Below are 27634 nucleotides of genomic sequence, written 5' to 3' on the forward strand. Positions count from 1 at the left end.
TCCCCCAGGTCACTCACCCCGGAGGCAGAGAGAGCCCTGGAAAAGGTTCAAAAGCTGTTGTCTACTCGACAGGCAAATCGATGCCGTACTGACTTACCATTTCGATTTGTCGTTTTAGGAAATCTGCCGCACCTCCATGGGATCATATTTCAATGGGACAGTGGGGTAACCGATCTACCCCGGAAGGATCGCGGCGGGAAGGATCCTCTCATCATCATTGAGTGGGTCTTCCTTAGCCACCATCGATCCAAAAGGATGAGTCGCCCGCAGGAGCTCATGGCTGAGCTAATCCGGAAGGCTAGAGTCCGGATTAAGGACCTAGCCGGATGTGACTTTGAGGTGATTCACGTGCCAATCAGGATAAGTACGGGCCAAATTTCTAAAGCGATGTTGGAACACCTGCTTCAAGACAACGAAGCACTGCAGTTCGCACTGGACAGCTACACAGGTCAAATTTCGATAACTCGGCCAGCCCACAAAATTTTCAATTCGGATGTCCAATTTAAATTGAGTCTAAAGAGTGTTCAGAGCAAAAGACCGCTCGATGCTCTAACAGTTTTTACTGACGCGTCCGGAGGGTCCCACAAGTCCGTGGTGACTTGGAAAGATCCTCAGACTCAGCGGTGGGAGTCGGACATTGCTGAGGTGGAGGGATCCCCTCAGATAGCTGAGTTGGCCGCAGTCGTTAGAGCGTTCGAGAGGTTCTCTGAACCTTTCAATTTGGTGACCGACTCTAGTTATGTAGCAGGAGTGGTGTCCAGAGCTGAAAATTCAGTACTGCAGGAGGTGTCCAACATTGTCTTGTTTAACTTGCTCTCTAAGCTGATAAAGCTAATCTCCCACCGAGAGCAACCATTTTACGTGATTCACACCAGGTCACACACGGATCTGCCGGGGTTCATAGCGGAGGGGAACAGAAGAGCAGACGCTCTTGCTGCCCCTGTCGCTAAGGCCCCGCTGCCCGATGTTTTCCAACAGGCTAAGCTCAGCCATCAGCTTTTTCACCAGAATGTACCAGGTCTGGTCCGGGGATTCCGTCTGACCCGTGATCAGGCCAGGGCGATCGTGGCAACCTGTCCCAGCTGCCAGCAGCATGCAGTGCCAGCGATGCATGCGGGGGTTAACCCCCGAGGGCTGAGCAGCAATGAGGTGTGGCAGATGGACGTCACTCACGTCTCCCAATTCGGGAGGCTGAAGTACGTCCATGTGTCGGTAGACACCTTTTCTGGCGCTGTCTTTGCTTCCGCCCACACAGGTGAGAAGGCCGGAGATGTCATCAAGCACCTTCTCCAAGCCTTCTCCTTCTTGGGCATTCCGCGGGAGATCAAAACGGACAATGGGCCAAGTTATTCTTCACGGGAATTCCGCGACTTCCTGCAGCGATGGGGAGTAGAACATAAGACCGGCATCCCCTACTCCCCGACAGGCCAAGCAATCGTGGAAAGGACCCACCAAAACATCAAAAGGGTCCTGAACCAACAGAATCAAATTTTGAAATTGGAGACTCCCCAAATTCGTTTAGCCAGGACACTCTACACTATTAACTTTCTAAATTGTTCATTCGAGGCGATGAATCCTCCAATTATTCGGCATTTCGGAGGAAACCCAAATTTAAAATTGGAAAAGAAACCGCCTGTCCTCGTCAGAGATCCGGAGACCATGAGAGTGGAAGGTCCACACGAGTTAGTCACTTGGGGACGCGGCTATGCCTGCGTGTCGACACCCACCGGGCTTAAATGGGTGCCGGCCAAGTGGGTGCGACCTTACATTCCCAAGGCCTCCGAGAAACCGGTACAGCAGGTAAAGAACGTCGCCCTAAGAAGAAAAAGAAAGCCCATTTGTCCAGCGGAGGAGGAGAGGTCAGCTCCAGTCATTCCCATTCCCAGCTGGCTTTTTAACTAATTTGTCCCTATTTTGTTTAAGTTCCAGGTTGATCCAGCCATGTTCCATCGGAGAGCCCCAGGAGGACGACGCCTTCTCCACCTGGTCGTCGTCCTCGCGGTCCTTAGTCCAGCCCTGTCCTGGGTCGTCCCTCAGCCGAAGGCCAACGTCTGGAGGACCCTTGCTCAATCCATGGGACAGGACCATATTTGTCTGTCCCAGGGATCGACCAAGGACCCGATTGCGTCGTGCCTGGTGGGGATCCCGTCGCAGGAATCAGAGCTCCCCCCTGAGCTCCTGCAGTTGAGGGACAAGTTCAACCATTTCGCCCCTCCTCAAATCATGCGTCGACGCCGCCGCTCTTTCCCGATAAGTACTGGTCTCACCTACCCTGTCACCAACCCCCTAGCGCTCTGGAAGGACTGGATCCATTCCAGAGTGCCCCTGGTTTCCCCTGAAGAGCCCCAGGAGCTGGAACTCCTGGGGTCCTCCCCAGCTCCTTTTTGTATCCAGTTTGTGTTTACCCCTCCCCCTGATGAGGTCGGGAGATTTTACAACCTTCTCCAGGTAAAGAAAGCTTATTACGCCACCCCATGGTGTAAGCAGACTGCTCATGTAAGCATGGCCTCTACCCTTTCTTATAAACCCCTTTCCCTCCCCAAAGGACTTTTCCTTATTTGCGGCGATCGCGCATTCAACGGCATCCCCTCTCGTCTGTTCGGAGGTCCTTGTACGCTAGGGAGATTGAGCTTGCTGACCCCAAACAAAACCACAATCATGGATTGGATTCTGAAAAATGCCTCAATTCATGCAATCCAAAAAAGAGACTTGACCGATCTCGACCCGGATTGCGATTCGGACGTTATCCACTGGTCCAAGGCGAAGGCGACAGCCATCACAATTTTTCTCCCTTGGGTCTCAGTGGCCAAATCGTTGGGGGAATTAGGTCGATTGGAGTGTTGGGTTGCGAAGCAAGCAAACGTTACGTCTTCCGCTTTAGCCGACCTCCTAGCAGACGAAGAAATAACCAGGAAGGCGACGCTCCAAAATCGGGCAGCCATAGATTACCTCTTGCTCCTCCACCACCATACGTGTGAGGAGTTCGAGGGTCTATGCTGCTTTAATTTATCCTCCAGGGCTGAGAACGTCCGACAGTCGATACGGAAGATCCAGGACATGGTACACGAAATTAAACAAGAGACTAAGGACTGGTTTGACCAGATTTTTGGTAATTGGGGACTCTCGGGCTGGGTCAACTCAGCCATAAAGACCGCTCTGCTTGTTTTACTGCTGCTGTTCCTCGTCGGAATCGCTTTCGGCGTCATTCGTCGATATACCACCAGAGCCATCACTGCTGCTACCTCAAGCCTCAGTATAAACAACGTTTGGGCTTCTGCACCACCGGCAGAAGAAATTGAAATGCAAGAAATGTCACACTGGGAGGATGAAGAGGACCTCGATCCCGAGGACTTCATCCCTGAAGATGAAGATGACCGCTGGCCCACTCAACGAGAGTGGTTTGACGAAATTTACCCCCCAGAACGTCGATACTGAACTCCTTCTTCAAAAAACAAAAAAGGGGGAGATGTGGTGGCGCGCTGGCGCGACCCCGACAGGACTTTGTTGTTCTTATTTGAAGTTATACAGTTATGTTTTATAAATTGCATTTATTCCTATTGTTCAAAATGGCCTCCCCTTCCCTCACAGTTTCCCGCCTTTTCCCCGTTGGCATGACAACCCCCAACCCATAATAGTTGTTTACAAGTTTCAGTTAAATGTCAATCTTTTCGGTTATATAATTTCCCCACCCCTGGTTATGTAACTACCCTTACCTCATTGGCCCAAAGTTTGCTCACCCCACAGTTAAAGTTTGAAAAGTGTTCCTGATTTGTCCATTGAGAGACCACCCTTGTTCCCACCCCCTGTTGCTAGCTAATAAAAAGCCGTGGCAAACCCAGGCTGTGGTCTCTCTGGGACGCAGCCTTGGGGAACACGCACTCTCTTGGTTCAGCTACCCGAGAGTCCCGCCTCTTTGTTCCTCGCATACCCGCAGTGCTGGTTGGGTCCGCTCGCCCCTCTGGCTAAGTGGCCCCCTGGTTGTGGTGGCAGCTGGGCTGGCCGGAGCCGCTTCCATTGGAGCTGACCACCGCAGTTGCACCAGCCAAACTTCAGTTTTTCCTGAAATTTATTCTACCTATTTCATTAGCTGCATATTGTAAAATTATATAAAGCCACAATCAAAAAAATAAGGAATGAAATTGAGATGTTGATCAGGAAATTATAGAAGAAAATTTAAACTAGATGAAGAAATTTTACAAGTTTTACTTTAAAGTAAAATTCAACAAAAAATAAGAAAAGGGGTATTTTAAAAATAAGTATTTCTAGCTCTTGAGAAAAACAATAAGGCAAATAAAATGGGATGTTTTATTGCTGAAGTGTGGTGTCTTCTGTTAGTCTCACTAGCTGAGAATAAACACAGATAAAGGACCGATATTCTGCAAATGTCCTCTGTTCCATTTTAATCAGTATAGTGTTTCAGCCACAGACAAAGTAGGTAAACTAATTGTTTTGTAATGTGTCTAAATGAAACAGACTACTCTACCTTCTTTATCTTTTAATTAATACCAACACCCTTGCTATGCCCCCAGTATTGCAAAACTGGTAAAATCCTCCCATTTACATCAGAAAATACTGATGTCAGTCAGTGATGCTTTGAATTTGCTCTTCAGCCTAAGAAAAACCAGACCTGTGTCACCCATCCCCATACAGGTGCCAGAAAGGATCTTGTGGCACTCAGCTACATCAGCATGCACCTCTGCCTACACAACTTCAGCAGCAATTTCGCTACTTCAAAGAGTTGTGGGAATTTGCATATACACGAAGAGCCTTGATGTTGCCATGGCTCCCTCTTCCAAGGCAAGTGACTCTCAGCAGGGAGGTAGAAGATGGCAATGAGTCCACTCCTGTCTGTTCCCTGTATAGCTACTGTAACCCAGCAATTAGTGAGCATCTACAAGATCCAGAAGAAATCTGCACTTCAAAAGTGAGATCTGCTTTGTCCAGAGTAACACATGTAGCAGTACCAAGCCCATTATACTATAAAGGATGTAAACCAACCTATTATTTACAAATTCTTAGAAAATGAGCAATTCATTTCAGATGACTGCATATCAGAAGTACGCTACAGCCAATGCCAGTACCTGAGCTACAGCCTTTAGCCCAAAGATAAAATAAAGAAATGAGTGAACAAGCATTTTAAAGGTATTTCATCAGTAGCTAATATTACAGAATTTTATGTCAGAAATTATTTTTCCTTATAAACATATGACTAGCACTAACATGTCTGTTAACAAAGTGGAGAAGCAGCCAGCTTTCCCACTATGGACTTTAAGTAATGCAGAGATATTTTTGAAACTGCATTCTTCATAGACTGTCACAAGTACAGAGAAATAGAGCAAATTCATCTCTTCTAAAATTACTCTTCTGAGTGTAATAATACACTCAGAAGGTAAGTGTGTTAATACACTTAATAATAGATGGTATGTTCACAGGTGTATTGTGTGCATGTGTATGCCTTGCATATATTACCTTCACAACAAAAAGATGAATATCAATATATTTTTAAAAGCCATTCTATCATTACCAAAAGTTAATTTGTAGAATGGAACACGAGCAACAGATGTTTAATTATTAAAATTATATCTACAATTAAGGAATTCTGAACACTTTCTGACCAGTCTGGGAGCTTCCACAACCAAAAGATACTGTTTTCACCTACGGTTTTCACTCCTTTGTAAAATTTCCTAGGAGATTACTAAGAATACTTATTTTGAAAATGTTCTTTTCACAGCAAAAGACTGAAGTTCCATTTATATAACAAAATACATCAGAGTTCATTATAGGCTTTGCAATGACAACCTGGGTACTGAATGTCATGTTTCTTCAGCCTGAATGAAAATTCTGATTACTGCCATCCGCTGTGAAAAGAGTGACAATCACAGGCCTCCAGCAATGAGATAAGAGGATAACCTATTGTTTGCTGTTGTCTCAAAGGCTGTAATGACTCTTACCTAAAAACCAAAATGAAGAGAAAAACTAATTCCAATTATATGAAAGAAGTTCACAAGCACTGCTGCTGGATTCTAATTGTGAAGACAAACATCCAGGTCAAGACATATTTTCCCAATTAATCATGCTTAAGATATATAGAACGATGCAATCGTGCACAGGAAGAGAAGCTACTAATCAGTGTTGGGTTTATTTTACATTAAAGCTACAGACCTTTATCCATCTAGAGTACAATGCTTAGTCTGAAATATACACTACCAGCCTTTTTCATTTTATAAAGCAGAAGCCAATGGTACAATATGCTTTTTTGCATACATTTAGCTCCCTTCATTTCATCCTTCCCTATCCAGGCACTTTAGGATTCAAGACTGGTTTAATACGTAATAAGAATAAGAATGCTTGAAGAGTCTGAAGCAAAGATTAGTTTAGTTTGAGTAACATAGCAATCTTATGCAATAGTTAATGCTTTCCATAATTTCCTTTCAGGGTCACTTTTACCTGTAAACTGAAAATAAATTCCCTGTGTGCTACTAAGATCAAAAATATAGCAACACTTGATTATTATACAAATTATGTACCCTATTGATAGAGGTACAATATTTAAATGACAGTCAATGCAGTCTTCTCCAAGAAGTTCTCAAAGAATACTGAATGTCACAAATTTATTACGATGAATAATTTGAACCATGATGTTTAGACAATGGAAGAATAGCACTCTCCAAACTTTATTTTACTGAAACTAGCCTGAAGCTGTGGGGCTTGAAGCAAAACTTGCCTGACTGCAAAGTGTTGCTTTCTTGTATTTTGCAGAGCAGAATCTAGATGCCTGCAACAAGTGTTTGGTGAAGGACACCATGGATATCCTGTTGACTGCCAGGGTAGGAGGCCAAAGTACTAGATGGGAAATACCCGGGAAGAGGTGGTGGTGTTTAGAAAGTATTTAAGAGCTGTCTACAGGATTTCTAGTGGGTTGGTACTGTGGGAGACAAAGTAATAAGATGCTTGAGCAGAGTCAGCTTGGAGGGGGAGTTTGCTGAGGTTGGTGGTTCTTTACTTTCTTTGCTTCTACTGCATCATGTTAATCCTACCCAGGAGAGAGTGAAGCAGAAGACATTTGGTATTACTGGTGAAGTACACAGAAGATTATTTGCTAAAAGTAGGAATTTCAAAGAAGAGCTGGAGTAATTAATTATGTTACCCTCCATTGCTTTTGCACTCTCTCAAACTGATCACATATTTTTGTGATTGGATGACTGGGTGATCAGACTGCTTCAAAACAAGACATAATTGCAATTTGTTTTCTTCTTTCTCTGTAGCTACACTCACAACTCTTTTATCCTAAAGACCGACAGGCCAAACCTTGACTTGTCACTCTTTCTGAGGCAGATTACTGATACAGGCAATGCATAAGGCCATGTATTTACAGCAATACATGATGCTAGATAGTTCAGAAAGACAGAGAGACAAAAACAAATACTGGTAATAAAAAAGTTAAACACAAGACTACAAAGTCAAATTTGGCCAAAACCAAAGCCTGTGAAGTGCCAAGAGCAAATCCTGTGAGTTTCAATAGAAAATATCAAATACATAAAAGACATGTCCAAGTTTAATGGCTCAATTGCATGCTCCAAATATACAATATTATAGTCAATATAAATTGCCATATTACAGCTTAAAAAGAAATCAGCTTAGATGTGTGAGAAAACACAATTCCTCAAAATAAAGGTAAGCCAAACTAACCATAGTAGTAAAGCAAAAAAACCCCAGACTTTTTGTTTTACAGATTTTTTTTAAGTCTCTTCACAATTATTTAGGAAGCACCTTGATTTACAAGGAAAAGACTATTTTTCATCTGAAAATGTATACAAAAAACGCTGCAAATAGTTTCAGTGTTGTTGCCAATAAAATATTAAATTGCAAAGGGAAATTTTTTGAGTTAAGGACATAAAATATAGTAGGTTGAATACTGCAATTCTAGATTAATCTTTTTCTGAGCTGTAAAAAATGGTTACCAGTGCTCTTAGGTGCAGAAAAATAAATCTTACATTCTAACTCTAAGCATTTCAATTTAAGCCCCAAAACTCAATTACAATTGCAAGTCTTCAGCATGAAAGCTCAAGATTTAAATATCTCTATAATCAGTTCTTATTACTTCTGACTGATTTAATTTCAAAATATTTTGTGCAGCTGTTAACACTCTTCAGAGGTGTCCTCTTACTTAATCCTCTGTTGGAAGTTAGAAGCTGCTTACCATACTACACTGCAGACAATACAATTATTTTAATTTATATGCTGCTCTAGACTATAATATTACTAATGAATAAGGACTATTCTCACAACAGTAATTCATTAATCTTCAGTAGATTAAAGTATTCTGTAAGCAGCTTTCAAAATTGGCTTTTATGACTATGTCATGCAAGATCTGTTTTGTCTCACAAGATAATTGAATAATGGTGGTATTTTTTTTGACCTTTTGAAGAAGCAAGACAGCTTGGACTGTCAAGCCAACTCCATAACACACATCAAACTATCCTCTTTAATAAACACATTATTATTTTTCTTCCAGCTATACTTACTGCAATGCATCTTACTTTGCTCACATTTTACTTGTCTCTGGGCTCAGAGGATGAGCTTTGTTAGTGGGATTACATCAGGGAATCCAGTCAAGCCACTGCAGGCATGAACCTCATCTACTGGCAAACAATAGATGTTTTCTATTTAACTTTGTCTAAGTCACTTTGTGAAGCTTTGAAAACCTACACAATGTATGTGAAGGAGCTTGGTCCTATAGCAACTAGAGGTCTTACTCTTCCTCTCCAGTGTTAATGGACATTTATATCTATTCAGACAGCTTGGTTTTCAGGATCAAGAAAGCTGAGAACAAAAACTGATACTCTTTTGGACTACATTTCAGTATATTCACTCTAGCTGGTGCAGACTGTAGGAAAAAGCATCCATCTTACCATCGCTGTTGATGCAGACGACAATAGGAACCTGTGTCCCAGGTCCACATGGCTTTTCATTGTCAGGAATGCATTCCTCCAGCCCCGTGATTCTCCAGTCATAGCATGAGGGCTCTTCACATGGGATGGCTTCCAGCAGGTGAGGGCAGTTTCCTGTTCCTCCTGTAGGCTCATTGGTGATGCGACGTTTCCTTAGTTTAAAGCCTGAAATGTCCATGAAAATAACGTTTCAACTCTAAAATGTGAAGTGAAGCACTTTCTGTATCTGTCTACACCTGAGTGAAAAGTTCTGTTTCTCTTCTCTGTAAAACATACCACAGACATTCAGCAGAAAAATGCATTTTAGATAATTGGATAGAAGAACTCATTGAAGAAGGTCTAGAGTCCTTTAGTTTCAATGTTTTGAGCCTCCTCAGGAGGCTTTAACTTAAAACTCTGTTTATCACAGTCATGCATAATCCAGGAAGGAGACAGGATCATTTCCTGACCATCGCCCCTGCAAGATCCATCTCATTTTATAAATCTTGACTACATTGCTGTGTTACCATTTCTCAAATATGTTGTTTGTTTTCTTCTCAGCTGTGTTCCAACAGGAATAGATTATCGAGTGAAATCAGCTTATAAATACTTCCTTCCCCCTCCAACCCTCCAAAATAAAATGGAAGAATAGGAAATAGACTCCAGTCCTATGAATACATTTTCAGTAATAAGCATCATGATATCCCCTTGCAAGCATTTAAAAATTTCCTTAAGGCTACCTAAACTCATTTTGGAATGGAGAAACTGATGGGCCTTTATGCATTTTGTCATCTGCCAGGTCAATGCCAGCGACCAAAAGCAACCCTCTCCTTTCAGGATGTCCCATTGAAAAAAACAGACTAAATACAGTCAGAACAACCTAACCAAACTGAATGGACTCAAGAAACAGTTTATTTTCTCACATTTTTTCAGTCTCTTGTTTTATATGAGCATTCAGGCAAGTTAGTAATATACAGAAATTTTTAATAAAATGCTTCATGTAACTCTGTCATTTCTACCAGGACGCAAACTAAAAAGGAGAGTTTTCAAACACACATGTGCAAGAACTGATTCTTTGAAGACATGCCTCTTCATTCAATTATAGTAACTATTTACTTTAAAAATACATTTCCATTTATCTTCAATTGCTGTTTGTTTCCTTTTTTCCTAAATGAAGCGTTCAGCCAAATTATGAGCAAAAGGTTTAGTAAGCCTGACACAAAAGGCTGATATAATTTCAAAAATAAAGAACTCCAATATCCACAGCAACAAAGGATGCAAATGATCTGGAAATGTGTAGAGAGACATGATGCTAAAAGTGGGAGTGCCTGTGCAATTTTCACATCATTCTCTCAGAAGAACTGTCAATGTAATTATAAAAGAAAATGTAAGAATTTCCAGATAAGAAGAAAACATTGGCAATTGAGAAAAGATCTCTGCTCGTGTGTGCAGGAATAAAGGCTTCCACAAAGTGCATAATAATGTATTTCTATTAGACAGATGTCCAAATCAGTCTCACAAACCTAAACTTTACCCCTGAAAATGTAGCAAATCTTTCAGTGATGGAACAGCAACAGAAATAACAGACTACTTGACAGCTGTACTCAAAGGAAACTTAATCTGATAGATTTGCACACTGAACTGCTTTTTCCTTCTTGAGCTGATCATGGTTGGGTCAGAGTTCCACAAAACAGCTTTGTAAAACCTGTATTATTGCTGCCCAGACAGAAGTGTAGCTGCAGTATGCCAGAAAGATCCAGCTAAGCAAACACAGTAATCACAGTTGCTCCTTCCAGTGGACATATGTGGCTGCCATTTCTTATGACTGTTTTTAATCAAGAAACCAAGTCAGTATTCCCAACTTTTATCAGATAATCACTTTGCAGCAATGACTAGATCAGTTTCTCTCATTTACAGCCAGAAGCCCACAGACTTCTAACATGAGGTCCCTGTCACGTATTCTTGCTTTCCTATTTTGATGTCAGGTTACTACAATCTGTTCTGCATGGCAATAAGTTGCAAAACATGCCGAAATTGAAACCAGCACATATGTCATAACTAAAACAGAGTCACATATCAACAGTGAATGGTGCCATCTCTTTGCCAGATCATGCTTTACTGTCTAATGGTGAATTCTTAAGCTATTATTGAACTGTAAATCTTTGAATGCCTTGTATGCTACACACCTCAAAGGAGGCTTCTGTCCTCCTTTTGAGACAGTGCCAAAACTGTGATTTGAACACACAAATTGTGTCTCTTTCAATATGAGAGGACGTTTTGAAACTGGAATTGACCTGTAAAAACCCAAGTTGATCTTGAGAACCTAGTAAACAGGCTACATTTTGTCTAACAGTGGTGTCAAATGTAGTCCTAATTCCATTTCTTTATTTTGATGACCAGAGGTGCTAGATATACATTTCTTTGTACAAACTTTTGTGTGCTTGCGTAACCTAGTGACTTAGAAATAGTAAATATCACGATTAAAAGGTTCCGCTGAATTTTTACATACCCTTCTTGGCCTGAGGGTCATCACAGCTTTCATAGGTGCATGGTCCCCAGGCTGACCATGCCGAGGTCTCACACTCTGTAGGGCAGGGAACGTGGCACAGCTGGGAGGTGCTGGGAAGAGGTCCTGTACACAGTTTACGGTCTACTGGCCTTGAGGCTGTCAAAACAAAGTTAAAATATTTCTCATATGTCACTGGTCATTATCCTAAGCTCTAAGCAGACAGAACTGTCCCTGAATCAGAAAGGCTGCATTCTCATTGCCTCAATCTGATGACGTGATGGAAAAATGCCTGCCTTGAAAAAAATTGAGTGGAAGTCAGTTTACTCTCGGCACGAACAAAGTCAAAACCCATTATGTGGAGATGGGAAGACTTTAGATATTGCAGCACCCACTCAGACCTAGTCCTTTCCTTTGAGGGATAAATTACATCACTACAACCATTATTCACTTTGCATTCTGCATAAATTTTGTGCTACCTCATTACTTCTCTTAAGAAACTGAACAATAAGCTGCGTAAACCCCTTTGCACTTGTATATGTGAGCTATATGATACTATAACTTCAAAGGCCTTAATTAATATTTAAAAGATTATTTTTAAGCTTTAACCTGAAACACAAGTAGAGTTATGGCAAAAACATTTTTCTTTTACTTTAAAGACCATCAAGTGCACACTCAGCAGTAAGATTTGTGCTGCAGCAATATTAGTTCAAGAAAGGCTTTGTTTCAGATATATTTATGGTTTGCATTTGCTATGTATATGTCTATAAATATGAATACATAACATATACATTTAGGTGTAAAAACTGCTCAAGACAATTTATTTTTTTAAGTTTTATTAATCTATAGAGACACATGTGAAGGTAGAGTCTTCTGTTCTTTAAGGATAACCTGAGCCAAAATCACCCTTCTCTTTCTGTACTTTATTCTTTTGACTTTCCAGGAAATAAAAGTAACAGGACAATTCTACAAGGTGCCAGAGTAAGGCTCAGAACTCCAACTGAAAATGTACCATTTCATTGAAAGCAAGATTTTAATTCTCTTTCATAGTACAGGACTTGACAAAATATTACAGTAAGCAGAGAATATCTCCTAGAAGTCTGTGACATTATTTCACTTTGGTTTATTGAGGAAACATGAAATTTCTTAACTTAAAACACTCTCATTCTATTGGGTATTTTTTCCCCATGGGAAAGTTACGTCATTAATTTTTGCCACCACTTTTGATGGAAAGTGAGAGAGACAAAATAAATACAGTATATGACAAAACATCTTTCTGAAAGATGAGATCAATAAGCACTTATAGAATGTGGAAGTAAACACCAGGCTGTTGAAGTACAGTCAACACTTCTTGGTACAAAATTTTGCCTGGTTGCATAACATATAGACATGTGTATGTCTTTCCATTCAGATTTTCTAAGCAGGTGATCTTTACAGTTTCCAAAAAAGAATCCAATTCTCACTTTTTAAATGGGAAAATGGAATTTAAAATTCTCACCATATTCTGGTTTTAAACATTGCCTCCTTTGGCACAGTCTTACACTGTTGCTCCACATAATAAAGGTATATAGGTGGCAGATAGTCATTTAATATTACTGCCTCTAGCTCACCAATCTCTTGAAACAAAAGAATATAAAGCCTAATATTCCAACATTAGCATAATGCTATGTTGAAATTAAATTTTATGACATATTATTGTATTTTACAGTAAGTTTGGCATGCGCACCAAACATGCATGATAATAAACATAACATTCATATTTGGTGTAGGAAACAGATATAAGTAAATATAATTTGCCTTTTGTTGTCAACAAATTGTTGAATTTGTATTGAATAGTTTCTAATAAAAAAAGAAAATCAGTAAGTAACTGCTATCCATAGATTTTTAACCTTGATTTAATTGGGGAATTGCCCAAGTGAGAGAGTTGAAATTAGGGGCCAATCACACCTCTGAGACACAGTCTTGCTTCAGGGAACAGAGAAAGTGCTCTGAGGAATTCCATGCTTCATCTCTAGGTTTCATCATGATAAAGAACTTGTCATCACACTAGTTCAGGAGATTTTACTCAGAAAAAATAAGATCTTTAATCAGGACGCTTTAAATAGCAGTCTTTTCATAACAGAGTTATCAATAAATCTTTAAATATGCCAAAATGCTTTTCAAATGTTGGTTTTAGACCCTAAGTGATGTACAAATGCTACCTTTTATATTTTGCTTTTACAACAAAATTCAACTACAGGACAGAAAATTTCCATTTCAGGTTATTAAAAATTGTTTTCAGCATTGAGCACTTACAATGAATTTCATGCAGGATTACTCAGAATTCTTTTTTTTTTTTTTTGAGATGACAGTAAAATAAGAAAACAGCTTTGCCTGGGCATCTTATGACCATCTTGTTCCCATGAATTTAAATTAATTTCATTCAGCATCACAAAAGTATGATTGAGCATAGGCTTTGATGGTTATTGTTTAGCAAAGACACCCTGAGATAAGATGATACTGGATGCATATATTTACAGTTTAAAACCTTGTCTTATCTCTGTCCTTTCAGACTCTTGTGTCAGCAATGAAGATTGTTCTTTATTCCTTGGAAGTAATGCTGAATGCTGATTAAACTATGTGTAATACTACAAAACCCATGTGAAATTTTGGGCCAAACATAGAAAGAAAAGTTACTGCATTTTGATAATCTCTCTTTCTCCTTCAATCTAACTAATAAATTAGATTCAGCTTTCAAGGAATTTCAGGTTTGAGGGTAGTAACCTAAAAATTAAAGTACCATTTAAATATCCATTCCTCAAATCATCTTCTATATCAGGAAATTTTAGCTGAATATATTTTATGTCCTTGGAAAACACCTCCTTGAATTACTGCATTTTAAAAACAACTGAAAAGAAAAAGAACACTTCTGGTGTTATGCATTTGCTACATTTATCAAGACATCAAACTCTCCATCTTTCTCAAGAGACCCTCCAGAGACTTGTGCCCAGTAAGGACCAGGCTGGCAAAGAGACTGAATTTCTATGTGATTGCATCAATATAAGAAGACACAACTTCATATTTCTTTTTCTGGTCATTTGTCACACTGGTTTCATAGCAAACAACACAAAGAAATTTCTCCAAGTACTCTCACTCAAAAATCCCAAGAAAACCCAAGCTCAAAACACATTATGACCAACAATTAAATAGAACATTTTCTTCTCATTTTCTATAATGCTGAATTCTCTCATTGAAAAACATTAGATAATTCAGAACTTTATGCTCTGAGAAACTGCACAATTCCATCCATGTAAGCAGTTCCCTTGTTTTTAATAGGGCAACAAATGTGTATTTGCAGATGTAGAATAAATTTATGCCCATAAAGGAACTTTGTTCCTTTTTACTCTACGTTGAGGGTTTTAAAGGTACTCGGAATAAGATGAAACAGTCCACGTCATATAGTAAGAGAAACATCATGACTAAGGCAGTTAAGGAGGTGAAAAGAGATGAAACAATTTAAGTCAGTGGCAAGCAAGTAAATGGTGGAATGACTGTGGCCTCCAGGAGACTTGATTGCTGCTGCTTAGCTACTACAACCAATGTTCCTTCTTTCTACTGACCTGAATGGCATAAGGGATTCTGACTCAGCTAAGTATTAGAAGTTCAAATTCTTACCAGGGGCCTAACTTGGTGTTTTAAATCTACAGAAGGCACTGGAAACAGCAGCTATGATGAAAACTGCAAAACAATTCCCAATGCTCAGAAGAGAGAGGAAAAGCAGTCACTAGCTAGAATGGTTCAGGAGTGGAGCATGCAACTGTTACAGCATCCCAGCTGGCTCACGAACTTCATTAGTTTGAATTTTGGCCTGTCACTTTCAAACTGATCCGAAATTTCCTGAGAATGCTCAAATCTATTTAACTGTTTCAGAGCTACATAAGCATGTTAATTATACACATATAGCAAACAAGGTCCCCGAAAAAGGACGTTGCCTCCTTTGCATGCTCTTAATCAAAAGGTCAGGTTGGAGGCCTTAATTTACCTACCTGTTATTTCAAAAGTGATTGATAGCAGAGGTGCAGCACTAGCCTTCGACTTGCTCTGTGACTGACTTTCTGAAATGACAGGGAAACGCCACCATGAGTATATGAGAATGGAGGTCTGTAAAGCAGCCTAACCAAGACAGCATTTGCTACGACCAACGGTAAACTACCCCGGGATGAAGGCGTTTCCCCATAGCATAATCTGGTGGGTGTGTGCCCTGGCTTTTTCCCATCCTCAAATTACTCAGTTTTCTATTCTATGAGGAGAGAGAGAGAGGGAGGATGAGCAGAGCAGCACCTCTTCTGAAAATCTGTCCCTAATATGGAAAGAGCCCAGAGCTCCTTTTTAAACTAAGAACCACTTCACCCCCAGTTTGAGCTCTTGAAAAACTGTTCTCATGTTTATGCATCCGAAGACTAGTTACATTTTAATCAGCTTTCAGGAGCCTGCAGAGATTACCTCCTGATGGGCTCCATGTATTCCTGTCACAGTCTGATAAGGGTAAATTTCACACACGCCTAATCTGGCGAGACTTCACAGCCCACCAAAATCCTAATCATCATTCTGAACAGTAAGCCGCCACTGGTTTTATTGTTACCTCTCCTTAGCTGGGAGGTTTTTGTAGTTCACACTACAGCAGAGGCATCTAAACTTTGTTCATCAGAGGCGATTTACTAAAAGCCCTTGGGCAGAGCTGATTTGCATAAGACAAAGAGGCTTGAAATCTTCTTCTTTAATAAATACAGATGTGGGGCTGCAGAGCTCACAAGTCACACCCTACTGATCTGAGCAGTCACGCTGAAATGGATGTTGGCATTATCATTCCCCACAAACTCTACCTCTACGGCAAGTTTGAGAGTACCTTTAAACCACAGCAGGAACCTCACTAGTCTGCTGTTTGGCCAGCCCTGGACAAAATGTGGCATTATATAGGATTTGCATATTAATATTGTTTTTCCTGAAGTATATGGCTGTATTTATTTATTTATTTAATAATAATAATAATATGTTTGTATGACAGAGGTAGAGGATAAAATTGAATTAAAAAGCTAAATGCATTTAGCTTAATTCATTGATTTCTGACTCTATAGTGCTGCATTACTATACAGAAGTAGATGTAATGTAAACTACTCAAGTGTTATTCTAAAGCATGTAGATTACCAAATGAATTAAAGACTGTGTTCTAAGCCATTATCTCATTTCTTAAGAAGCAGTACAGGCTTTAACAGCAACAAGGAATAATCTCTTCTTTCTTTCAGTTAAGTAAATAAACCCATGAAATTGCATTGACTTGAAGTCCTGAGAGCTACTTAAAACTTGACCAAATAGAGGGAAAAAAATAATTTCCCTGAGAATGAAATCTAATAATATTTTTTTTACATTTTTCTATATTGAGCTTACACGCCAGAATTGACATAGTCCATCTGCACATCAAACAGCACAAATTCATCACCCAGATAAAGGACACAAAAGAAAATTACAGTAGATGAAAAAATCTAGGACTTCTGGCTAACCTTTTCATGCTCTTTCTTATGGAAAGATATCCTGCACAGTAGACACTAAGAGACAGTAACTTGTAGGAATTTATATTTGGAATCTATATTTGCAGCATGAAGAATGAAATCTCTGCTACAGCAATTAAGCCTTTTCATCTGAATTAGAAAGTTGCAGTAACTCACAAGGTAAGGAGGCACTCATGACAGAAGACAATGGCTGTGGAAGAGCTCTGGAATGTTGACATATACTCTGATTTCACACTAATTTAATTGCAATTGAATCAAATTTACCTTCTTTATCCTTGAGGGTATTTAAGTAGGAGAGGAGGTTTTCATTAGCTTGCACACAGTACACCTCCCTGGTCTGAATGCCACCTCCGCACAGCGCAGTCTGATTTCCCCGCCTCTTGTCCTGCTGGCTAAGGAGAGGATCGACACGGCATTCCGTCCACTCCGTGGTGCGCCAGCCGTACCTGCATAAAATTTGGTTCATTGGGTCTTCAGAAATCATGGAGCCATTTAACACAGTATTAAATTATACAAGCTGAAACACCCCAGTAACCTTATTAATTTCATAAAAGGCCTGAGCACTACAATTTCTTGCACACAAAGGTGCATTAGATCTCACATTTTATGTATATGGAAACTTTTTTTGCATTATTTATTTTTTAAAACCATTACTCTTTAGGAGGATCTTTTCTGTTCAATTCCTGAAACATACTACACATATAAATATTTTGAGGGAAGAACTTGATATACAGAGATACATATTACATGTTCAGATAAGTTAACTTTCAAGATTGTGACTCTCAGCATTTGTTTAGAGCTTGAAAATTTATATAATCAAAATCCAAAATATGAAAGAGATGTGTATGCTGAGAAACATAAGAGCTGGAAAATGAGGGAAAAGCCTCACCACCCCCACCACCACCCAAAAATAACCCAAAAGTCTGTTTTTATCTTTGGTAGGAGGCACGAAAGTTTCTTCTTGATATCAAGGTGAAACTATAATTGTACTTTTTATAATGACTACAGAAAAACTTTTCAGGGAGTTATTTTCGCCCAGTTAAAAGGAAGATCATTCTGCAGTGAACTGAAGCATCCCTGCTGGGTACTGATGGATGATGAGAAGCTGGAAGCTTCCTAATCAGTGAATATGCAGCAAAGAAGATCTTTGACTTAGTAAAACCCCAATCGGGATTATGAACTGCAAGAAACACCACAGAATTCCCTACCTAACAAGTGCTTTAAGGCTAAGTAAAGCAAAGTGCTTCCTAATGCAGCTGGAGATAAAGAACAATGATATTTCAACTTTTAAATGAAAAATATATACCACAGTCAAAGATGCATCAAGTGACATTTCTCCAGACCCCATTCTTAGTTTGATAATGAAAAACACAGTTGGGACTTTATTATTAATTTTGATTAGATAAGGTTTACAGCAATCTCTTGAATCGTAAAGTGCTTGCTGTCATTTCTCCTAAAATTTATTTACTCTCACTGTTAGCCTCTCCCACTTCTCCCCCAGTAATGCCTTTGTTGTGCTGAATACAAGACTCACAAAAATAGTCTGTTAGCTAACCAGGTGTTTATTACCCCTTTCCTGTGTTTAGTCCGCAATCAGACAAGAAATTCAGAAAACAATGATTTTGGTAGAAATGCTATGTAGGGAAAAGATTACTGATAAATCAATTCAATTAATTTATTTTCATCTTGCCTGAATCTGCATATATGGAAATACTGCCTTTTAAAAATGAATGAAAAGCAAATATACTTATTATTATTATTCCTGTATTTAGAGAAGGAACTGGTTATATTACAACAGGAGCTATTTGCAGACTTTGGGCTTTCAAGAACATTGAATCTACAAGTATAAAGAAAAGAGGTAAAAGTCCTACCTATTATTTCTTTAATAATGGTTTGGTTGATATTCCATTACCAGCCCTGTACGCTTAATTGAAATTGCTCATTTTAGCAACAGAGAACCGAAATGAACCAACTTACGTAATGCAGGGTGCTACGCCGTCTCCTTGAGAAACACACTGCTCTGCTTCTTCTAATTGTGGGCATTCGCTTTCACTGCCAACAGGGAGCTGCTTAATGGTCCGTGATCTTGTACGATTCCCTTTAGGGGTTGTCATGTCAAAGCAGGTTTTGGAGCAGGGGGTCCATTCTGACCACTCTGACACCTGGCACTCCTTCGTGATCACACAGGACTGAAACGTGATGGGCAGCTTTTCCTGTTTGCAGAAGCTGTAATAAGAGAGCATTACAGTTTTTAGCACGCATATCCACAGGCAGGCATGAACTCCTACAGCAGAAGCAATGCCAATGGTTACATGAAAGTCAGTAAATATTTTTAAAGCTGTTAAGTCTTACTCCACATTTATTTGATTCTGAAAAGTCGGTCAAAAGGGCTTTTGCCGAAAGTGACTCAACCCAGACAAGATTTTCTATAGAAAAGAATTATTGCCATATCTCTGAATAAAATTAAAATCTAAGTCTTTCTACACGTACAGAAGTACAACAGAGGAAATACGTATGTTTTTCAAGCCTTATCTTTTATCTTTAGGTATACTCTTTTTTTCTCTTTGAACTATGTTCCAAGTAAGGGAGAGTCAAAACCCAAAATGACTAAAAGTGTTTTTGCAGAGAACAAAATATTCAATGTCATCTTCTCCTAATTTCCAGACTACAAATGGTTTAAAAACACAATGGAGAACCTATTGAATGCTTGGTCACTAATAACTTACTTTGTTAATAGTTGGTATATTGCCACAGTGATGCCTCGTGGTCCAAACAGAGAATGATCTCTAATCTAAAGTGAAGTCTTCCCTCCTACCCATAGTACTTATTCCCTGTTTCTTATGAAGGCAATAATTTAATTTCCATTTTCCATCTGATTGCTTCATTCAGGTATTACATAGGTTGTCAGCAAGATTTTCTCCAAATCACTCTTCATTTTAAATTTTATAATCTAAGTAAAACCTAACATTTCTATTTTGAAGTTTGATTCACAGTAGAAAAATGAGATATAGGGAAGGTAAACTACAGTTAAATCGAACATAACTTTCATCTTCTTAATTACAATTACAACATAGATTTTTTTTATCATATCTGTGTTGGAATAAAAATCTGGCTTCTGAAAGAGTTAAATAGAGAGGAAAAATATTTACTGGTACTGCAAGTAGCACAAAGAAATGCTCTGATCAATACTAGTCCTATAAATTACATAACAAAGGCTTGGGTTTTTTCCCTTTAAAAGAACACAAAATAACACATAAAAATTAATTTCAAGGATTTCACTGCTATACAAAATTTGGCCCTACCCATATATCCAACATTATTTTGAACCTCTATTTTAAAAAAATTTGTAATAGAACTAGGGGTACTGAATGAAACTGAGAGATTTAAAAACACAATAAACGAAAACATTATATGCACTAGAAACAAACCAATTCTACACCTTGCTAGCAGAAGATCCTGGTTATGGAGACTGTCAGCATGTCCAAAAAGAGTGTGACAAATCTGAGAGCCATCATCCCTAACACATTTACTTTGATTATTAGAGAAATACACAATGAATGGACTGCAAAAGATAGCCAGCGGTCGTATTTTTGGTATTTAAATTGAATCTCCCTCTACCACTGGAGACAACAAGATGGATACATTGCTGGGCTTGACAGACTATATGGGATTACTCGGTAGGAGTTTTCTAATTTTCTTATTATGCCAAAGGTAGTGGTGATGGGGAAACCCTAACACATGATAGTCAACTTTTATTCTCCTTTAGGACAAAAAGTACATCCTGTTTGTGGAGAAAGACACTCAGAGTTTTTTAGAAAATTGTTCTTTAATAATGAGCTTTTTCACCTACCTGTAGCCCCATCTAGCACAGGACTATGGTACTGTCAAAATCCATAGATCAGTTTCTGTACTTTTGACAAAACATATAGACCTCCTGATCCCTCAAAGATACATTTTAAATACTGGAGAAAAGATACATTTCTTATAGTTTCTAACATGGGAAGTATTTGTAAATTGTTTTGTAGAACAGATGAAGTATCCTCCCATCCAGTGTGACATCTCTGTGGGCAGAGTAAACCTCTTCACATGCACTGTGACTGGGGCTGAGTTTAATTACAGATGCTTATTGCCAGGGAACATACACAAAATCTCCACCACAAAGTAGCTTTGGTGAGAAGGTAAGAGGTGAACTAATGATATGTAACAGTCCATGGGCTTTGCATCTGTTTCAAAACTTATCTGGGAGAAGTGCTACATGAGAAAGGCTAATGTTTCCATATGTGGGCATGAAGAAGACCCAAACAGAATTGTACCATGTTACTAACTCCATTGTTTATTTATGATCCTTAACAAAAATAAAACAATAGAATTAAAGGAAGCCTCACCTCAAGTACTAACTTGTAAATTAAAATAATTTAAAATTAAATAAACTAGGATGTTCTTAAGCTCTTGTAACCAGAACATAAATATCACTAGGGAGACGAGAAAGAGGTAAAGTGAGTTATCTATTTATTTCCTTACTTGCTTATTAAAATCTTGCACCACTTGCACTTGTTTGCTATATAAACACCAATAAGAAACTGATACTGTAAGTCATCACTACACAACCTCTTTTCTGTTATGCATACTGTCATATTATTTTATGAGAGGGCAGAGATAATTGCAATTAGAAAAAGAAGAGTCACACAAGCAAATTAGCTGCTGTTTGTTCTTTTAACACTTGGTTTTCTTGAGCAAGTTAGAGAAACAGTGAGAGCTAACTAGAAATGGCCACTACCAAGCGTTTTCCTTCATATTGCAGGCAGCAGAAGAATATGTGTTGTACTCTAACCAAGTAAGGAAGGGAAAAATTACATACATCAAATTTTATTTTACCAAAAGAAACAACTAGATTGATTCTATGATTCTAAATCAAAACCTGGGAATGTGTTTGTTAAACAAAATAGTTTCTTCTGTGTTTGGTACCTAATGCTACAGATTTGATCTCCACAGGTAACTGAAAACAAAGCTTACTTTCATGTAAAGCTCTCTGCACTTTTTGATGGACTTGTGTGTCTTGTTTAGACATGCAGACTTGGGGTGAATCTTCCCACAGGAGAAAAGGTAAATGGACAAGTAACACAGCAGAAAATAATAATAATAAAAACTAATTAACATTCATTTTATAATATCACCCAACTCACTAGAAGCTCTGCACCAAACATCTCCATGCCTGTGACAATGTCTAAGTACACATTATATGCAAAATTAACCATTTGCGAAGCACAGGGAGAACACAAATAAGTCCTCACTATCAACCCATACAGTTGTGTCCAGACAATTGCTTGGAAAGCTCAAAGAAAAGCAGGAGATACATAAAAATGCTGTCAGAAGTCAACAGAGCAGACTGGATACAAGAAGCAGCAGCACAGGGATAGCATGTAGAGTCTGCAGCATCTTGCTCTCAATCCAGTGAATATATTCAAAGGACAATGCCTCAAGTTTTTTGGCAGAGAAGAAGAAATTACAAAAATTGAACTAAGACTGTGGTCTGAGAGAGTACCATTTCAGACAACAGTTAGATATAGTGGGGAAATGAAGCTTAAGGTATAAAAGCACTTAAATGACAGGATGGAAAAAGAAAGTAATCCCAGACAAAACAAAACAGCACAGGAGATGAATGGTCCCTATTGCTATTACATCAACTATAAACCTATTCTTGACCTCAAAGACATAGATTAGACAAAAGAAGTAAAGAAAAAGGCAATGCTGGTTCAAAGGACAGCCTACAGAATGTAATTACTGCTCAACCTCTTCTGAAGACATATGGTCAAGTATTTGTGTCTACTCACGTTCCTCAAGAATTTGTCTCTACTCACGTCCTGCAGCCTCATTTGTGCTTCTACAGCAATAAATAAAAACTAAATATCACTTAAGAATTAAAGATAGGAAGGTTACACCGAGGGATTTCAAAGTAATTTATGGGATAATTAAGACTAAAGACATGGGGAGAACAAAGGTTGACACATAAGCCTGGAGCAAACTACACCACAATACCTGTGTACAAATGAGCAAGTTGTGCAGTTGAAAGAACTCTCTTCAGTCAAAAAATAAGCTTTAAAAGATGTGAAAAAATTAGATTAGTCAAGAGAAAAAAAAAATCTTTCTGAGATATCCTAAAGATCTATTAGAGAATGAAAAATACTTTTACAACTTTAAAAATCAGGAAAACTTGACTTTATATGCCAATGACCTGTCTGAGTGTTTATAATCTCAGTCTCAAAAGTTGTCTTTTAAGTTGTGTTGAAAAGTCATGGAAGAGACCACTGGAATTTCCTCCTCTATATATTCAACTAGACAAGAAATGGAATTTTCTGATGAATTTTTGCAATAGATAAAGTTGTGAATACTGCATTCATGAAGCCAAATGCCTGGTAATGCATGACATTAGGACTGATCTCTAAATTCATGCAAGATGAATACAAAAAATAAATAGGTTTTAAACTAGGCAGCAGAACTCTTTGCTGCATGAGCATATTCCATACATAACTTGTACAACTAAGAGATTTTCTGTTTTTGTTGGTGTCCCCTCCATATCGGACTGGACTAGTAATTAAAAAGAAGAATTAATGAGAAAATATGAAGAGCAGCATCAGAATGGCTGGGAGGTTCTGATTATTAACTAACTAATAATCCGTGCAGTCATAAATGTGTCTTGGCAGTAGTAAATAGAGGGCAAAACCAGAAAGACAGCAAGTACTCAGTCACACTATCCCAAGATGCACTCTGGTTTTCCAGCAAACTATGGCTTACAGACCTCTGGAACACAAGCTGAATCTTTGCTCTGAAGAGTTTATAGTGTTCACCTCCATGAACTAATATAAATTCATCCTAAAACTAAGTAAGATTTTGTATGTATGTCATCTTAGAAACAATGCATTACACACCTATTTTACTGACCAATGACTGTAGTTATTTTTGTATTAAAAGTGCTTCGTTAATTTCATTTTCTGATTTCAGGCCTTGCATAACTGTATTTGCTTTCTCTGTGGCATTTTTGAGCTTAGACACTTCTGTAAGATCTTTCCTTGACTGTCTATTTGTAAGGTCCAAGAGTCCTCTTTCACTTGGGCTTGTTTTATTTCAACACAGTTATATCCTGCAACTACACATTCTTTCTACTCTATGTGCAACTTTGAGATGAAAACTGGTCTGGATTTGAGGACTGTTCAATATTCATGCAGAGGACATTCCTAAAATATCTGTACGTTACTTTATCTTGACAATCTATAAGTCAATGGAAATAGAAATCACAAACACAAGGTTTTAATGAGACACTGTTGTGAAGTTCGATTTTGTGCTTTTCCTGATACAGTGCTTTTCATGCTCAAATGTAATGGAGCAACAACGTAAGGTTTGTAATTTAAAGCTAAAATCGAACAGTGAAGAACATGTCCTTTACAATAAATTCAATTTATTCACTCAGTACTGATATTTAACAAGAACTGCTATTTATTGTTTTTGACTATAATGTAAAGTAATGGAGCCCAACTGGCAAGGTTAATGCAAGCTAAATAGTCTTTTCAATAACTTTTGTCTGCATTATTTTGCCTCTATTCCTTCACCATTATCAACATTCAACTTTGGTTTTCCCATTATCCACATTCAGCTTTGATTTTCATTAATAAAATTTTCAGTTACTATTCCTTACTTCATTCACTATACTCATTCTCCCAGAAATCTGATAGATTTGCTTTCTCTAGCTGATTTTCCATTTGATCGCATCCAGATTTCTATTATTCTGAGATGAATAACATGGCTACTGTTTAGGAGATTGATGCCAACATAAACTCTTGGCACTCAGGAGGAACAAAAGACAGGGCTTTGACTTAATTTTCTTCATTTTTTAAAATTGAAAAATGTTATTTTTTAATGCTGGTTGACTATTTGATGTAGTAGTTGATTATATCCATGGGATCTTGGCTCCTGTCACTCTAGATTTCTTTGTAGGTGTACCTACAGATCTGCCCTGTTGCTCCAGTCCTGGCACAACTGACCTACACTTGCCACTGGTGTGGAAAGCAGACACCCCCATATCAGAGAGTTCAGCACAGCTGGCATTAACTAGAGACACTCAACACACATCTATATTGTCAGACACCACACACAAAACCTAGGGAAAAATTACATTCTTCTTCCTCTTGACTCTCTCATACTAAATAGTGTTATAGTGATGATATACCACATGCCCTTCAAGATCAGGAAGGCCTGTGGAGTCAGAACCTGTTTTATCTTCCCACCTTTTGGGAAGGAACTTCATTACTCTTTTTGCAATTCTGCTTAAATTCTCCAAAGCAAAACCCCAACAACATAATCCAATTATGTTTTGAACAAACAAGACTGAGTGAATGAATGAATTAAAAACTTTAGAGGGCTGAAGAACATGCAGTCAAAAATTAGGCTATCTGCCTGGAAGAAACACATTCTGAATATCATAAGAGGAGGTTCAGCAGTTCAGCAGAAAAAGGTAGCTGCTTCTGAAGGTTTCAGATCAAAGGACAATCAACATTCTAAGGAATTCCAAAATGCTTTAAAAGGTTTTTAAAAAGCTTCATCTAAATAAAAAGGAAGAAGAGCAAGGACTACCTGGAAGATTAAAAAAAAAAAAAAAAAAAAAAAAAAAAGCCCACAGCAAGCTCCCTCAGACAGACTAAATTAACCATTTCCTAGCTGCAAAGTCCTGCATACCATCAGGCATCTCCCACAATTAGCTACATCATCACAAATCATGAGATTTTCTCTTGAATTCTTGGTGACCTCATGAAATATTACTTCATTGAATACCATTAGAAAGTGGTTTCCAACCTTTACCACCAGCCACAAGATGAGAACTGCTGACATACAAGCCCATTTCACCAAACAAATTTGCTGCAGATAGGCTTGGAACAATAACTACTTACAGAAGGCCAAAACTACATGTTAGTTCAGCACTTGAAAACCAAAATTACACACATACACAAATACACAGAAGAAGGCTTGTAAAAGGCTGCCATTTTTGACTGAAAGGCAAATTAAAACTAGAGGAATCTTTTGGGAAAGAGTCAGAAAGTAAATTTGTGTTTGAAAATAGTGATTGTAAATCACACTACAACAAGCCACAAGGCTGGGCAGTATACTTGCAAGACAGCTTACAGGCATGTGTGAACATTGGCCCAACTCCCAAAGAATCCTCAAGGCAAAAAAGAGAATTTAAAGCAGGAGCTGAGTATAACCATATTTTACTTTTCCCAGTGGAGGGAATATCAGCAGTTTGCTTAAATTTTTCTTAAATCTCAGTAAATTGCTACAAGACTAGAGACTATAAGGAACAGTTTCCAAAGACACATCTGCTTCTCATAACTGTAACCTCACAGTGAAGGAAGGGGTAAAATCTGTACCACACCAATCGTTAGCATCACAACCTAAAAAGATCAGACTTAAACTTCTGGAAAATCTGATGACCCATGGGCAGACCCACAGCCCAGATGCTCACACCTTTAAGAGAACTATCTGGCAGAAATAATCTGGTTAGGTCAGAAGGTCAAATCAACCTCTGAAATATAAGGACTCATGTGTGCAATTTTCCACTGCAACTTTGAATGATCACACTCATGGGGAGGAAGCCGGAGGGAACACAGCAGTATTTATGCTGAATATTAATCCTTTGTGTTATCTGGAATTAAATCCAGAACTTAATACTGCATATGGAGCATCTTCTCCTTGCTCTTTATTTGACTACCAGGGAACCTTAAGAGATACTCAGTATGAGTAAGAGGGATTTTGGAGTTACAGGTACAAGAATCAAGCATAATGTCCTGATGTGCTGCAGAAAGCTATTTATTTTCCAAGCAGTGCTCTCCTCAGAGTTCATACAGCTTTTTGGATGCATTAACCTCTGAAGTAAAATAATCAAATTAACTCTATGCCATTCTTGGACTACAGGTATTGCTGGATTTTGACATAGACTGCGATAAATACTTGGCTAAAGAAAAAAAGGGTGTTTTCTCATAAATAAAATAAATTTTTTAAAAAAAGTCTATTTAATGCGCAGGTACTAGACAGCAGGAATAGAGTGATTTAAATCCAGACCTTAGATAATCCCCATAAACTACCCTGAAGATACAAAATGTCATTTGTAAAGTCTAGCCATCCTTGAGAGGTTGTTTATGGTTGGAAACAACCTGTTTCTTTAAGGAAGTCAGTGAAAATACAGTGCCTGTAATTTTTCCTAGTAGAAAATTACATAGTCCTCATTCATTTTCCATACAGCTGCACTGAGTAGTATTGGTCATCTTGTACATTGTTCTGAGAAACTGTTAGTACCTCCCAGTATAATGGGCCATTATAATCACACAAACAATGAGTCCACTTCTATTTATTTACAATTCCAATACTGTCCACCTAAGTGTTTTTCACAAGACTACTTTCCCATGATCCTTTCACAAGTTTAACTAATTCTGCCAAACAATTTTGAAATAAACAAAACCACTCAGGCTTTCCACACTACAGAAGAAGATAGAGATTACAATCCAACTACTGTGTCAAAAGAAAATACATTGGCTAATACAGGCAAAGCAAGAAGGGGTGCTACTATATCCAAACAAGTGTCAACAACAGCTGCTGTGGGGCTGTTG

The 27634-nt window shown here is 38.5% G+C and overlaps 1 protein-coding gene across 1 annotated transcript in view; it reads right to left on the reverse strand.

Annotated features, from left to right (window-relative positions):
- The window catches only part of THSD7A (thrombospondin type 1 domain containing 7A), a 282091-nt gene that overhangs the window by 94142 nt on the left and 160315 nt on the right, over positions 1-27634 (reverse strand). Inside the window, exons 5-8 of the mRNA XM_083855180.1 lie at positions 18960-19208; positions 17247-17428; positions 11440-11595; positions 8913-9116 (exon numbers count right to left, since the gene is read on the reverse strand). Of these exons, the coding sequence (XP_083711306.1) occupies positions 8913-9116; positions 11440-11595; positions 17247-17428; positions 18960-19208 (791 nt within the window). The remainder of the gene's footprint in view (positions 1-8912; positions 9117-11439; positions 11596-17246; positions 17429-18959; positions 19209-27634) is intronic.

This window comes from Zosterops lateralis (assembly GCF_965231275.1).
Source record: "Zosterops lateralis genome assembly, chromosome: 1".
Classification (NCBI taxonomy): domain Eukaryota; kingdom Metazoa; phylum Chordata; class Aves; order Passeriformes; family Zosteropidae; genus Zosterops; species Zosterops lateralis.